This window comes from Saccostrea echinata, unplaced genomic scaffold (genome assembly GCF_033153115.1).
Source record: "Saccostrea echinata isolate AGI-Se365-2 ecotype Australia unplaced genomic scaffold, CSIRO_AGI_Sech_v1 ptg000009l, whole genome shotgun sequence".
Lineage (NCBI taxonomy): Eukaryota > Metazoa > Mollusca > Bivalvia > Ostreida > Ostreidae > Saccostrea > Saccostrea echinata.
The window spans coordinates 46,550,371-46,567,500 of NW_026889758.1; the positions used below are offsets into that span (position 1 = coordinate 46,550,371).

The 17,130-nt window shown below is 33.0% G+C and overlaps 1 protein-coding gene across 1 annotated transcript in view; it reads left to right on the forward strand.

Moving 5' to 3' along the window:
* Nucleotides 1-14: 14 nt before the first annotated feature.
* LOC133182914 (xanthine dehydrogenase/oxidase-like) overlaps nt 15-17,130 on the forward strand; it is a 32,690-nt gene continuing 15,574 nt past the window's right edge. The window contains exons 1-14 of the mRNA XM_061317767.1: nt 15-100; nt 2,284-2,341; nt 6,228-6,324; nt 7,371-7,479; nt 7,827-7,953; nt 8,683-8,744; nt 13,047-13,127; nt 13,223-13,303; nt 13,507-13,645; nt 13,916-14,083; nt 14,360-14,436; nt 14,564-14,657; nt 15,539-15,651; nt 15,875-16,059. Coding sequence (XP_061173751.1) covers nt 56-100; nt 2,284-2,341; nt 6,228-6,324; nt 7,371-7,479; nt 7,827-7,953; nt 8,683-8,744; nt 13,047-13,127; nt 13,223-13,303; nt 13,507-13,645; nt 13,916-14,083; nt 14,360-14,436; nt 14,564-14,657; nt 15,539-15,651; nt 15,875-16,059 — 1,436 coding nt within the window. The 5' untranslated portion in view covers nt 15-55. The remainder of the gene's footprint in view (nt 101-2,283; nt 2,342-6,227; nt 6,325-7,370; nt 7,480-7,826; nt 7,954-8,682; nt 8,745-13,046; nt 13,128-13,222; nt 13,304-13,506; nt 13,646-13,915; nt 14,084-14,359; nt 14,437-14,563; nt 14,658-15,538; nt 15,652-15,874; nt 16,060-17,130) is intronic.

The following is a 17,130-nucleotide window of genomic DNA, read 5'->3' on the forward strand; positions in this document are numbered from 1 at the left end:
TTTGGTCTTTGAAGTTTAAAGTTGAAGCTCTTCCGAAAAAAGTTGAAACTTTGAAATGACATCAGCAAGTAAACTTCTGTTTTTCGTAAATGGGAAAGAGGTTAGTAGCTAAAATTGTGTTGACAGTTTAACAGGTCTTGATTTAGCTATGTAGCTTGATTTAGCTATATATCTTTATTAAGCTATTCTAGCTACTGTATTTTATCACACCGTTTTCTGTAATGTGTTATTTTCTCAGCATGCACTAAAAGTCGCTCCTTGGTGCAGTGATAATATTCAACCGTGAACTCTTCTGAAAATAATGCATGTAAAAATCAGTCATCAAATTGCGTGTCCTTAAGAGACTTTATACTCAAAATTCTAAAAAAAAATTTGCGGCTATGTAAAGCAGTTGATACCGTCACTTCTTCAATGAAATTATAAAGGAGGCCAATTATGGTCAACAAGATAACTGATTGGTAATAATTCAGTACAATGGGAAGCAATCATACTTATCCATGCCTCAATGCACACAAGGTAGTGTACAGTTACCCAAAAATGGAAATTCATCTTTTGCTTAAAAGTATTCAAATGCTGCAATGTTAGAACTATCTTTGATTTTGCTTGTTGTCTTGATAGCCCATAGTACATATTTGAATAGTCAAATACATGCGAGTTTTTGTCTATTTCTTACAAAAAAACATTTTTCTGAAAAAAAACTTCATATTAACTGCATATAAATAACTTTATCAAGCTATTTTGAATAGCTTAATAGACAAATTTCACATTTCGTAAGAGTTATCTCCCGTTGTTTGCGTAATGCTCATTTTTCTCTCTATAACCTTTGTAACTTACCTGTAAATATTTTCAACCTTTAAACGCTTTTGGACAATTTTGATCCGTTCCTGTATTGTCATAGTATGGGGCAACATAAAAAACATAACAAACATATTCATATAAATTTCATTTGTAAGACATTGCCCCATAAAGTTGGTAATGGTATAGACATCGAGGGAAAACAGTTTCTTACGCCGGTTGACCCCAGATTGACCCCGCAAAGGGAAATAACTTTTGTAAATGTGAAAGTTGTCTATAAAGCTATATAGCTAATTTCAAGAGATTGTCCGGGACCTGTTTAAAGCTGTACAGATATATTGGTATGAATAGTGCACAAGGGGGCACACACAATCTCTTGATAATGCTAAATTTGGTATGAAAAAGACCAACAGTCACAAATATATATATATATATATATATATATATATATATATATATATATATATATATATATATATATATATATATATATATATATATATATATATAAAACAAATAAGTCACAGTTAGTTACAATTTTAATATTTCTTTTATGATGATAGGCCCAAGGGACATAGTCAAGTGCTCTTCATCATCCCCCCCTTTTAAAATCTGCTTTTACTTTCAACATTGCATATAACATAAGTGTCAAGTTTTTGAAAATCTCCGTAAGGACAATGACATTTTCCCAAAATTCTGACCAGAATAGCATGATGTGGGAAGGGGGAGGGGGTAGAATGAAAATCTGGAAAATTGTCTTTTATGCTTGACATAATTATTTTATACTAAAATCAAAAAAGAAGTATGTAAGTAAATCTAAAATATTTAGACATCCCAAAAGGTTAAGATAAGGTCAGAGATATGAGGGATGCATTTGTTTGTTATTTTTAGTTGAAAATCGTACAGGTGAAGTGTTGGAGGAGGGGAAGGAAAGGGAGTATAATGGTGAAAAGACAAGGATAAATAGAGAATGTGTATTTAAAGTTTTTTTTAGATTGTACCATGAATATGCACCCATTTGATTTCACAGTTAGTGTCTGGTTTTACTTTGGAAGTCATTAATTTTATTACGCATTTAACTAAGTGAAATGTAAATGATATTAATTGTCACAGTTATAGATAAAATGTCATGCAGACACAGAAGTTAAAAATCTTTGTATGAGCTTGCATAAATCTAATAAAACTAGGCACAGGTGTACATAGATTTTTATGCATATAAATTTGACTTGTTTGGCAAATTCACATGGTCACTAATTTTCCACGGAAATTTGTACATGTAACAGCATACTAAAAGTACATTTAAGAAATAGAATGACAGTCCAAGAAATCTGCACAAATTTCCACCCACAGATTTAACAGAAACCGTGGAATTATGAAATTGTGGAAAAAATATACGTTTACAGTATTTTAATGATTTTTACTAATTAGAAGCTGTCCATCATAACAGATTTTTTTTATTTTCATACATTTTTTCTTATTTTTCTGTAGGTTGAAGAGAGTGAACCAGACCCAGAAACCACACTTCTCCAGTATTTGAGGCTGAAATGTATCCTGTCACTTTCATTTCCTTCTTTTTATCAGTATTAACCAGTGTGTTCACATGCCAAAAATGCTGATAATCCTCTTACAAATATCTGAGAAGTAAATAGTCCGACTATTGACCTCCACCAGTCAAAGAAAAAATATCTGGCTTTGTGCCCTTCTATATCAAAGAGCAAAAAAGTTTGCTGAAAAAGTAGTGTTTTCAAATTTAAGATAAAAGTCATTGACCTAGTAACCTATGTTGACTTCATAAAATCACCATATATATATTGTGCATTGATAAAATAGACCCATTTCTTAGCTAACCAGGGTCAACATTTTACTGTGGTATGAAGTTTGATATAAAATGTGTTTCATTTGTCACTGGTTTAACTTCATCATTTAAATCTTTTGTGATATATTTATTTGCTCATCAGGGCTATCTTGAGATCAAATTAGAAAAATTTGATTTTCTTTATAATTTTTTTGTAAGCATTGACTGTAAATTTTTAAAATGTATAACTTTCATCTCATACTAGATTTACTGTATAGTAATTATTTTCCATAAAATTTCGTATCAAGGATTTAATAATACATTCTGATATTATTTGACAAATAAAGTACAGTACTTTTATTATAATTGATATATTGATATTGAATCTAAAGACTAGAATTTCAGATTTGTGTGAAATTTAAACTTTATCAAATTGCAATCAGACATAAATGGTTAATGGGGGTGTATTGTGATATATCATGATACACTTGGACTGTATCACAATATGTATCATGATATTTCATCTTTCATAATTTTTTGCATAATTTTGTGTCTCTGTTCTGATATGAGAAATTCTCTATCATAATGTGAAAGGATAAAAGTTATAGATTTTTTCCATTCACAAATACATAATGAAACATTTAATAAGCTCTGAACACAATAAAAACAGCTTAGTTAAATAAAGAAAATAACTTTTATTAGGTTAAACTAAAAAGAAATTGCATAAATTGCTTAAATTGTTATATATTGTGATACACATAAGATTTTTGTACCATACGTGGTATACATTACTTTTTAGCTCACCTCGACGAAGTCGAGATGAGCTTATGCTATACCTCTGGCGTTGGCATCGGTGTAAGCGTCGGCATTCAGGTTAAAGTTTTAAGAGCAAGTCTATTCCCAAGTAACTATAAGCCCTACCTGGACCAAACTTGCATGCATGGATGATGCATTTAGGGATGGAGACTACCAGACTTGCTGGATCTGACCTACATTTTCCAGATGAGTGATCAGGTTAAAGTTTTAGGAGGAGGTCCATTCCCAAGTAACTACAAGCCCTACCTGGACCAAACTTGCATGGATGATGCATTTAGGGATGGAGACTACCAGACTTGCTTCGGATGCTGGATATGACCTACATTTTCCAGATGAGTGACCAGGTTAAAGTTTTTGGAGCAGGTCCATTCCCAAGTAACTACAAGCCCTACCTGGACCAAACTTGCATGGATGATGCATTTAGGGATGGAGACTACCAGACTTGTTTCGGATGCTGGATCTGACCTACATTTTCCAGATGAGTGACCAGGTTAAAGTTTTTGGAGCAGGTCCATTTCCAAGTAACTATAAGCCCTACCTGGACCAAACTTGCATGGATGATGTATCTGGGGATGGAGACTACCAGACTTGCTTCAGATGCTGGATCTGACCTACATTTTCCAGACGAATGACCAGGTTAAAGTTTTTGAAGCAGATCTCATTTCAAAGTAACTACAAGCCCTACCTGAACCAAACTTGCATGGATGATGTATCTAGGGATGGACACTACCAGACTTGCTTCGGATGCTGGATCTGACCTACATTTTCCAGATGAGTGACCAGGTTAAAGTTTTTGAAGCAGATCTCATTTCCAAGTAACTACAAGCCCTACCTGAACCAAACTTGCATGGATGATGTATCTAGGGATGGACACTACCAGACTTGCTTCAGATGCTGGATCTGACCTACATTTTCCAGATGAGTGACCAGGTTAAAGTTCTTGGAGCAGGTCCATTCCCAAGTGATTATAAGCCCTTCCTTGACTAAACTTGCATGGATGATGCATCTAGGGATGGAGACTACCAGACTTGCTTCAGATGCTGGATCTGACCTACATTTTCCAGATGAGTGACCAGGTTAAAGTTTTAGGAGGAGGTCCATTCCCAAGTAACTACAAGCCCTACCTGAACCAAACTTGCATGGATGATGTATCTAGGGATGGAGACTACCAGACTTGCTTCGGATGCTGGATATGACCTACATTTTCCAGATGAGTGACCAGGTTAAAGTTTTTGGAGCAGGTCCATTCCCAAGTAACTATAAGCCCTACCTGGACCAAACTTGCATGGATGATGCATCTAGGGATGGAGACTACCAGACTTGCTTCGGATGCTGGATCTGACCTACATTTTCCAAACGAGTAACCATGTCAATGTGTTTGGAGTAGCTCTATAATTATATGGCCTGTTATGATTTAACTTGCATAGATGATGCATTCCAGACTTGCTTTGGATGTAGGAAATGAAAAACATTTTCTTGATTAGTGAAGAGGTTAAAGTTTTTGGAACAGGTCAATTCCCAAAGAACTATAAGACCTACTTACACAGAACTTGCCTGAATATTGTTTTTAGGATGCACACTAACTATAAAGAAAATATGGTGTGAGATTTGCATTACTTTTACTGATAACATTCGTCGAGGTGAGCTTCGTAATCTTTGATTACCTATGTTTTGTGTATTGCAATATATCAGTATATCGTTACACCCCTGATGGTTAAGGTTTATGATATTAAAGTAGATTTAAGGACCCTCTATACATTAACGAAAAACATTTTTAGCTCACCTCAACAAAGTTGGGGGAGCTTATGTAATGCCCTCGGCCATGGCGTCGGTGTCGGGGCAGTTTTTGGAGCAGATTTCTTCTCAAGTACTTCTATTCCCTAAATTGATCAGAAATGCATGGATGATGCTTCTAATGTGTTTCTTTGTACCAGTCAAAGTTTCAGATGCTGCAATTTCAGCTAAAGAATGACCAAGTTGATGTTTTTGGAGCAGGTTAAAGTTTTTGGAGCAGGTTAAAGTTTTTGGAGCAGATCTCATTTCCAAGTAACTATAAACCCTATATTGACCAAACTTGCATGAATGATACATCTAAGGATGCACACTACTGTACTTGCTTCAGATGCTGGATCTGATCTACATTTTCCGGATGAGTGACCAGGTTAAAGTTTTGAAGCAGATCTCATTTCCAAGTAACTATAAGCCCTATGTTGACCAAATTTGCATGGATGATACTTCTAAGTATGCCCACTACTGGACTTGCTTCGGATGCTGAATCTGACCTACATTTTCCAGATGAGTGACCAGGTTAAAGTTTTTGGAGCAGGTCCATTACCAAGAAACTAAGGCCTATCTGAACCAAACTTGCATGGATGATGCATCAAGTGATGAACACCCTCAAACTTGCTTCAGATACTGGATTTGACTTACATTTTCTGGATGAGTGACTAGTTTAAAGTTTTTAGGTAAGTCAATTCCCAAGTAAAAGTAACTGCAAGCCCTATCAGACCAAAATTGCATAAATGTTGAATCTAGAGATGCACAGTACTAGATTATTAGTTATTTGCCTTGCTTTAAGTGGTGGCGTCTCCATATGAGTGAAAAATTCTTGAGAGGAATGTTAAATAACAAACAAAACATAAAGACAACATTCGTTGAGGTGAGGTCTGTAATCTCTGACTACCTATGTTTTAATCATCAAGGAAATTATTGCATAACTTTAAGGTGTCTACCCAGGTATTCAATTCATAGAGTTTTATGTGCTGGTTAGCATTTTTTTCTGTTTTACAATTCTGACATACACTCCTTAACTGGGATACAGTAAAATTGACAGGAACTAAATTAGGCTGTGGAGAAGGAGGATGTGGTGCCTGTACTGTTATGATCTCAAAATACGACCCTGTCAGTAAAAGTGTTAGGTAAGTTAAAGAGGCATTGAAGACACTCTTGGTAAGCGATAACCTCTTTATTAACACTTTGGTAGGCCATGACATCGACAGCAAAATAGTCTGTTAACACCTATTGATCTCTGAAAAAAAAAAACATTATTTACACTCCAAGGTAAGTTATGACATCATCAGTGATACTCTTTACAAGTGACAGATTTCTAATTAAATTCTGACATTAGCATTACTCTCTCAGGTAAGTTCTGACATCAGCAGTGTTACTCCGCACAAATGAGTGACTTGTAAGTCCTGACATCATCTTTAACATTCTCAGGTAAGTCATGACATCATCATTAACATTCTCAGGTAAGTCAAGACATCATCACTGACACTCTCTTGTACATCCTGACATCATTAATACACTCAGGTAAGTCATGACATCAGCAGTTTTATTCCTTGCTAGTGAGTGGCTTCAGGTAAGTTCTGACATCATCATGAATGCTCTCGGGTAAGTCATGACATCATCATTAATACACTTTCAGGTAAGTCCTGCCATTGTCATTAAACACTCAGGATAGTTCTGACATCATCAATAACACTATCAGGATAGTCCTGTCATCATCATTAACACTCTCAGGTAAGTCCTGACATCATCATTTACACTCTCAGGTTAGTCCTGCCATCAACATAAACACTCTCAGGTAAGTCTTGTCATCATCATAACACTCTTATGTAAGTCCTGACATCATCATTAACTCTCCCAGGTAAATCATGACATCATCATTAACACTCTCCTGTGAGATAAGATGGCATCATGGACACTGTTGTCAGTTATTACTACATTGACACTCAGGTATGTAATGGTTTAGTCAGTGATACTCATTTAGCTAGTAATTAGTAGCTAAGTTAGCTTAGTAAGCTAAGTTAGCAAACTCTGACATAGTCCATGGTTTTGTACTTGAAACAAGCCAATTTAAAAAAAGTATAGATGATACATTAGACAATATAGGATAAATTTTAAATTTACAGTTGTATGTATATAATTTTCTGATGTACTCTTTTCATTTTCTATTTTATAGACATTTCTCAGCCAATGCCTGCCTTGCCCCTCTGTGTGCCATGCATGGATTGGCTGTTACTACAGTAGAGGGCATTGGTAGTGTCAAAAATGGACTACATCCTGTTCAGGTAGGGTAGTAGCTGCAGAACTGTAGCTCTTTTTTTCTCTGAAAATTTAGGACAGATGGACCTGAAGTGCAGGTAGTTGGATAAAACTTGAGGAAATAAATTAATGGTATAGAGCCCATGTAATGGATATTTTCCCTGCAGTAATGTTTATTTGCATTTAGTTAATAAAAGTTTTTATGGTACTTTGAAATCTACAATTTTGACATTGCAAGTGCTTTGTGCATTGGAAAAGGAAAAAATCAGAATGAGACAGTAGGATAAAAAAATAAATGAATTCCATTAGTATTTTCTAGGATATTTATTGTTCTTTAATGAATTTAACAATTGGATTAAATTCTTAATTACAGGAGAGGATTGCTAAATCCCATGGCTCTCAATGTGGATTCTGTACCCCAGGCATTGTGATGTCCATGTACACTCTCCTTAGAAACAATCCACTCCCTACAAGGGCAGATATGGAGAGTGCATTTGAAGGTGGGACACTTTTTAGCCTTGTTTTCAGACAGTATAAATGTAATGGAGGATGACTCTTTGTTTTTATTTAAGGAATGAATTTAATAGCTACCCATTTTATATGGTATAAACTTGGTTGGGGCAGTTTACGCTTTATAAACCGCGAAGCGGTTTATAAAAAAGCGTAAACTGTTCCAACCCAGTTTATACCGTATAAATTGGGTAGTTATTAAATTCATTCCTTATAATTTAATTTTCGTTAATTTGGTGTAAGAAAAAAAAAGATGATTGTCCATTAAAATGACTTCAATTTGTACAAAATTTGAATATAACGTCAGGCGGACCGATACGTTTTTGACGCAAGCCATTGTGACATAGGCAACCCATTTTATACGATATAAAGTTAATTTTTTATCCAATCAAATACAGCGTTACAACCAGAATTAAATTATAATAGAGGGGTTTTTTGGTTGAAATTTTTGCATATTCAATGCAAACACTGCTATGAAAAATGTTGTTAATAAACAAAATGTGAACTGTAAAGGCAACATATTTACAAAACAGAGCAATCCTTTCACATGGAGTATAATGAGAAAAAACATATTGTGAATAAACACTCAAAAGTGTGCACATTATTACATCCTTTTTAAACTTCTTGAGATATGAAAAGAAATAGAAAGTGATTTTAAGTCGCATTGTGCCTACCAATGAAAGCAAATTCAAATTAGTAACCTCAAAATTTGTTTGCAGGAAATTTGTGCAGATGTACTGGATACAGACCTATATTAGATGGCTTTAGAACTTTCACAAAGGCAAGTGTTCATTTTAATTAATGTTCCATATAAAGGGTTTTCTCAGTTTGGTGTTATTTTGAGCATCAATAAAAAGTTTACCTTTAATGAGAAATACAGATCTGATTTGAACATATTTTATTATGTACTGAAACATAAATGGATTGAGCAGCAAGCATATCCTTATATATAAGCCCTCTCCACAGGTACAAGGTTCATTTACATTATACACAATACTATATCATATAGTTACAGGTTCATATCATCAATAAGTTATAGTTAAGTAACACAAAATTGATTGGAAATTAAGCAGAATAAAAAAAAGGGGGGGGGGGGGGGAGTTGTAAATGATTACTGGTTTTATGAGAAAAATGAGGGAAAAAATAAAAAGTGGGAAATACAGCAAATTAAGATAAATTATATAAAATACAATGAATGTGTATTTGAATAATAAAATTACATAATTTCATATCATCTATGAAACCTCTTAGTTTGAACACAATCAAACAATTTAACATTTTTGCATAAGGAATATTAATATTACAAAATAACAATAGATTTAGAGATATAGGATATTGCAGGTCTATACTAGATATACAATTAAAAAGAATATTTCTTTGCTTGACATAACATGGACACTCAAAGAAAAAATGATACACATTTTCAGTATGAAAACCACAGTTTTCACATTTGGAACTTTCACTTATAAAAAAAATTTATGTAAATCAGCATTTAAACTACTAGCATTATTTCTTAATTGACAGTGAATAATATTTTGTCTACGATTAGCATTATTAAAAGCTGATTGGGAGTTCTGTTATAAGCCTTATTAATGGAATTAGTGAAATAAGCTATAGTTGGTAGATTTCTAATATGGTATGGTAAATTATTCCATTTTGTGTGTGGTTGTTTGAAGGATCAATTATTGGACCATTTACACCAAATTTATAATTGGGATTGGAAATATTTTTTCTGGAAAAATTTATGTTCACTGTTTTCTTTGGATTAAAGTCAACTATCCATTGTTTTGACCACTGATCCAACTTCTCAAAGTCATTTGTCAATGAGTTTGCATCACTGACTATAACATTGTCAACAATAATGTAGAGTGATGTATCATCAGCAAATAATCGAACATTGTTAAATTTGAAGAAATATTGATATATAATAGGAACAAGAAAGGTCCAAGAACAGATCCTTGAGGGACACCTGAACTAGTTGATCCAGTAGTTGATGCATAACCATCAAGGACCACCCTTTGTTTTCTATTCATTAAGTAATTTTTAACCCAGTTTATAATTTGATGTGATATTCCAATTTCCCTTAATTGAAATATGATTCCTTCATGCCAAACCCTATCAAAGGCTTTAGATATGTCACAGACCACAAATCTTACATCTCGCCCTTTATCAAGATTGGATATAATAGTATTTCTAGATTTCCACCAATTGATTAGTGGTTGAGCCACCTGTTTGAAAAGCAGACTGGAACTTATATAGTATATTATTTTCAAATATATAGTTGTGTAGATGCTTGACAGTAATTTTTTCTAATAATTTGCAAACAACAGATGTTACTGATATTGGTCTGTAGTTATTGACATCATCTGCATTTTCTTTATTTTTATAAACAGGTGTTACCTGGGCAATTTTCCAAATGTTAAGAAGTGTTCCATTACTAAGTGATATAATAAATAATTTTGTCAGAGGCTTATGGATTGTTTGTGCAATGTGTTTTAAAATTTTAGATGAAACACCATCAGGACCTGATGGCTTACATATTAATGATTTGTAATTGATCTAATACTTCTGAATCCCAATTTTTATTTGCTAAATAATTATTTAGTTTAATGTAATCAGCCTTACTGTAATCAATAATTTCTCTCTTGTATGTATATTGTTTATGTATATTAAACTTAAGGTCCAATCCAGCAAGGGAATGTGAACTACAAAATGGGGGGGGGGGGGACAAATATACTCTCAACTAAAGCTGGGTTGCTAGTAATAATTAAATCAATACATGTACCCTCCATTGTTGTAAAATTGGTTGGACAATTAACTAAATTTTTTAAAATTTTGTTTTTGTAGCATTAATTTGAAACTAGTTCTTTGATTTCACAGAACATTAACATTAAAATCCCCTAGTAAAAATAAAGGAAGATTACATTCAAGTGCCTTGTCCAAGTTTGAACAAAATAAGTCCCAACAGCTAGCCAATGAAAATGGAGGTCTATATAGTACAGCTAATAATATTTTTTTGTTGCCATTATGTATTTCTGACCAAAGGATTTCTAAACCATCAATTATCAAATCATTTAGAACATGGAAAGCTAATTGGTCCAAAATGTACATACGGTAGCAACACCACCACTATGTCTATTCCTGTCTTTATGAATGGTTGGATGAAACCCTTCTATTTAAATTAGGGATGGCAACGAATATTGAACATTCGAATATTCATTCAATGAGTTGATATTCGAATATGAATTTAAGATTCGAATATTCGGTGTTTTTCAGATTTCATAAAAAGAAGTACTGTGATTAATAAATTTTTATTAGAACAGTGCTGGAATTATCCCTGTTTAATTTACTAGCAGTCAATTTCGATCGCCTGATTTCTTTCACGTATCATGTTGTAAATTTTGAATTTACTAGGGGGAGGTAAATGCAAAATTTACAACATGATAACTAGTTATCATGTAAATTTTGCATTTACCTCCCCCTAGTAAATTCAAAATTTACATGATACACTACTTTCTTAGCTTATAAATCTACTAAATAACATGTATTTTGGTTTGAGTAAAGTGTTAAAGAATATTGTACAATAATCCTTTAATTATAAGTATAATACAGAACGTACTTTCATAGATTTTATTAGTTAGATACGATCGGATCTAGAATCGAGGACAACAAATGAAATCTAAGAATGTCTAAAAGGCATGAAGAGTATATTTATCAAAATAAAATTAATTGATCATTGAATGAATGTCTGATAGAATTAATCTGTAATTAATATTGTAAAGGGCTTAATTTCAGAATAAATGTGCAAATTACTTGTTTATCTCGGGTTGTACATAATCCTGAATTTTATATTCATTATCGGGAAATTATTTAATTACCTAGGAAAATTGTCTATGGAAATATTTGTTTACATTGTATCAAAGATTATAATCATATCTCTTATCAGGCAGATAATTGTAATTTATTACACGTATTGAAATATGAACAGTACTATACCGTTACGACTATCTTGCCTTTTGTAAGACGACTGGTTCCTCAGTTGGGGCTACTATAAATACACGTTTCATTTGTTAAAATTATACTTTTCTACATTTAAATCAATTATTTATTTCAAACATTGACAAACATCAAATGGAATTTCTTATTGTACACCTACAAAAGTCTTCATACAATTTTATTTCCAATATAAGTATACCTACGCTAAACCTTTCAGGAGAGTAGAATGATGCATAATTAAGATAATACAGATTTTATTTATTTTATCGAATATTCGAATATATTCGAATACTTTCATTGAATATTCGAATATAAATTATTGACAAAATTGACATCCCTAATTTAAATGCTTACATTACTTTGGTATTATCCAAATGTGTTTCACTAAGAGTAATAATACATACCATACATTGCTAATTCTGCAGTAATTAAGTATTTCATTATTCAGGATGACAGATGCTGCCCTTGTGGTGAAATTCTCATCTTTTGATAGAGATTCCAATAATACTTATGTAGGTCATGGTCTAAATTGGGACTTATACAGTATTCCTAGTGTTAGCCATGGACGTATCACTTTCACTGAGATCACATCTATGGCACTTGTTATCCACTTCAAACCCTCTGTATGGGGTATTATTATTATTACTATCAGACTGGTGTTTAGACTACTGTTTCTTTTTTATTTCTAGGCATGTCCTAACATGACAAATACAAACAACACATAATCACTGCAGTGCACACATATATAGCTAGTGAGTCCTACTCACATTCTAGTTACTCGCCTGATGAAACTTTATGAATTGAGAGTTTAATCTGTTTTAAATCATTTTACTCATGTTCAAAAGGTTGTCGCACAAACTCCAGAGCATAGAAAATTCACTCTTGATATAATCACCTACTTGGTAATATAACAACATTCATTTTCACTTATTTCTCGATGGCTTGTTTTATAAACCTGTCCTACATGTCGCCTTGACCTTGACCTTAAAATATGAATGATCACAATACTAGTATGGACTGTAAATCTGAATGAATTAGATTTATGTCTTTAATAAAAAATATTCTAGACATTCAGTGTTTCTTTCAGGAATATTGTCAGATGGGAGAAAACTGTTGCAGAAACCAAAAATTTATACAGTGTAATGGAAATGGTAACATAGAAGAAGGAGTGAGTAATGTTTCATGAATTTAACTCTGCTCGTGATTACAGTGTATGTTCCATTCTATCAGAATTTTATATACTTAATGGAAATTTATTTGTAGCTTTCTTCCGAGTTGTTTGACAGTAGTAAATTTTTACCACCTGATAGCACACAGGATCCAATATTTCCACCTGCTTTGAGGGTATATAACTGTTTTCTAGTTATCTCAACAAAAAAATTATTTATAAAGACATTATTTGAGATTTTATTATTTAAAAAAAAAAAAACTCATTTTTATATACATAACAATACATGGCAGAGAAGTACACAAATAAAATTAAACTAATCATTAAAACACAGTTAATGAAATTGTGTTTTTCATCCATCTTGTTTCCATGGTGACAGACTGACAAGTATGACCAGCAGAGTCTGACATTTATGGGGGAGAGGACAACTTGGTTCCGTCCCTCCAACCTACAGGAGTTGTTAGAGCTCAAACACTCCTATCCTGATGCCAGGCTGGTTATAGGAAACACAGAAGTTGGTCAGTTTATGAAATAATAATATGTGTTAATATTTCTTAATGAATAATAACTTTACATGTATGCGTGAGTAGGGTGAAACTTTTTTTGATAGATAATACTCTTCACCTAATTTCTTGCGGAAAAAAAATTGATTAGGGTTTTACTACTGTCAACAATTGAATTTCAAAGATTGGTGTTCAGTTGGAGTCCAAACATTTTTAAAGAAAAAAAGAAATTCTTGTTATAAAACTTATTTTAAATGTACCAGTAAGTCTGTTTTTGTTTCAAAGGTGTTGAAATCAAGTTGAAGAACATGGTATACAAGACAATGATTGCACCTACTCATATTGAAGAGCTGAACCAGATTTCTAAAGATTCAGATGGAATCACATTTGGAGCCTCTGTCACATTGGCTGTTATTGAGGAAACTCTACAGGAGGCAATTAATGAACATCAAGGTGGATTTTATTTTATCTGCTTGTACATTAAATTCTACCTGTAATCCAGAAAGCCTATATGTGTATAATAGGGGTTGTTATTATCCCCACCACACTTTCTTGTCACCACTTCTCCTAAAGAGAGGAGGGAGATCTTTAAAAAGACCTCACTTCAGAAACAGATAGCAGAGGGGAAGGGGTAAAACTGCCATTCCTGATAGCATTTCTTGTAACAATTCAGTTTACTAATTAGATGATTTTTCTGCTTCCTATATTTTTATCAGTATTTGTTTGCAGAGCACCAAACCAGAATGTTCCAGGCAGTAGTAGAAATGTTAAGGTGGTTTGCTGGGCATCAGATCAGGAATGTGGCAGTGAGTATTCATATGTTGATGCTTCTTTTTTTTGAGATAATTGTGGTATGTGTACATCTCTAGATGATCTCCCTGGTTTGAAGTTAATGTACCGGGTACATGTAAATATATCCAATTCCATTTTCAGGCTGTTGCAGGAAATATAATGACAGCCAGTCCAATTTCAGATTTGAACCCCTTGTTTTTGGCAGCAGGGGTAACTCTTACTGTGATGTCTAAAGGTTAGTTTTGTCTTATTTTACATGATTTAGAAGATTTATGTCATATCCTTATAGTATTTATAAATCATTGGGTTTTTTTTTATATGTCCTATATGTAGAGATGTTGTAACAGAATGGTGTAGTTCAAAATTATTTTGATAATCTATTTTTGATCACACATAATCAGTTCTTAGCCCATTTCTGCGAAGTTGGGCTATACCTTACATAGTTAGCAGCATTGTCAATTACAGTTGGCATTATTATTAGCATTGGAAGTTAAAGTGCTAGGAACATGTACAGCTGTACATTTTCAAAGTATCTCATTAGAGTATAAGACTCAATGCATGGATGATATAATGTACATGTATCATACTTCAGATGCAGCATCATTTTTTATTTTTTTGGCTGAGTAAACAGCTTACAGTTTATGAAGAAGGAAGAAACAAGAAACTTGAACCAAATTTGTTTGGATGATGCAAGTAGTGGTGCACGATACCTTTCATGCTGCACATGCTCCATCTAACATGTATTATCTAATGATACCAACTACCATTCATGCTTTGCATGCTACCTCTGATATACATGTACACATGTATCTTTCATTGATGATGGATGATGCATCTAGATCAATACACAGTGTTAGTCTTGTTATATATTATTTTAATTGAAAGAAAGCAATGTACTTTTATTAATGAATTTTATGTTATCTTTATATGCATCATATTGTACATTCATTTGTACATGTATAAGACTCTGCTTAACTTGTGGTAGATGCAGGCTTTCTATTCTTTGAAAACTAACATATATCAAATTTTTATGTAAAAAAGCACTAGAAAGACAACAGTTGATGCATGATTCATGTAGATGAGTTAAAAATACCAGATTAATTTCTTTTTCTTCAGATCAGGGTAAACGAGAGATTGTAATGGATGAGAAGTTTTTCTTAGGCTACAGAAAAACTGCAGTCAAACCCCAAGAAGTCTTAGTTTCTGTTAAACTGCCATTTATGCAGCAGGTGTGTAGAAATAGTTGCCTGCAAAATTATTGTACTTTTTATAAAGAATGTATAAATGTTCAAATTGTGGCTTACAAGAACAGTAAATCACGGTTCTGTGTATTAAGTACAGTCTTATTAGTACAATTTTAAAATTCATTAAGTGCAGTATGTTAGTATAAAGTAGAAATGTATAAACATTACTGTTCATTTACCTGTATTTATCTTCTCGCCTATTTTTCAGAATGAGTATTTCTTTGGATACAAACAAGCAAACAGAAGAGAAGACGATATTGCTATTGTTAATGCAGGAATACAGGTTCTGTTTGAAGCCAATTCTAACAGCATTAAAGGAATGAGGTTGGCATTTGGTGGTATGGCCCCCACCACAGTGATGGCTACAAAAGCAATGAAAAATTGTGTAGGAAGGTGAGTGCTTGTACCGTACAGTCATCAAAGAGTTAAATGTTGATCCCTATTGATCCCAAAAAAAACAAAACATGTATAATTATAACTTTAGTATCTGAACTTTCAATATCATGTATACTTGTATATTTGGGATCAGATGTATGCTGTTAATAAAATATTGAAGAAGAAAAAAGCTTGAAATATTGGCCTTTTTGAGAAAAAAAAAAAGAATCTTGCAATAGTAATGGTAAAACATTTCATGATGTCATATTCATGGACTAGCAAGAAAATTTTAATTTTGTCTTTTACCTCACCGTGAACAAGTTAAAGGCTCAAGTGAGCATTTCTGATTGACGAGTGTCTAGCATCCCATCTGTTGTCTGTAAATTTATATTTTCAACTTCTTCAAAACCAATGAGCCAATTTTAACAAAAGTGTAGAATTTGTTTTGATGAGATCCAAGTTTCTCCAAATAAAGGGTGTATCCCTTCCAAGTGGAGATTATCTAGAAAACACAAAAAGAGTGGGTCAATTAAAAATATTCTTCTGATAGTTGCTTTACAGAGTATAAAGGATCTGATTTTAATGAGATTGGGAATTTTTTTTATAAAATCATTTAAAGAGTAGCATTCCCATACTGAATCATATTTATATATGCATGAATTCCCAAGTTGTATGGATTCACTTATTTTCTTCAAATTATGGACCCATGGGTTAGGGTGGGGCTAAAATAGGGGTCAAATTTTACATAATGCTTGTTTACAGGGAAAAAATCTTTTAGAAATCTTTTCTCCAGAACAGCAAGGCTGCATTAGTCATATTGATTTTGAAACATCACCTTGTTGTTTGGATTCAAGTTTAAGTCATATGAGCTCTTGTGGATTGGGTGGGGCTCAAAATATGTACATTGTAGTAAAATTTTCCTGGGAATAAAGAGGGAAAAAATCTGTTCGAAATCTGATGAAGAAAATCGGCCAAAATGAGTCATTGTGGCCTCCCTTATGCAAGGGACAGTTGAAAAGTTCTGAGAAGGATTTACTAAAATATTAACCATTTGATGGAAGTTAATGTTTTTGATATAATTGATAACAG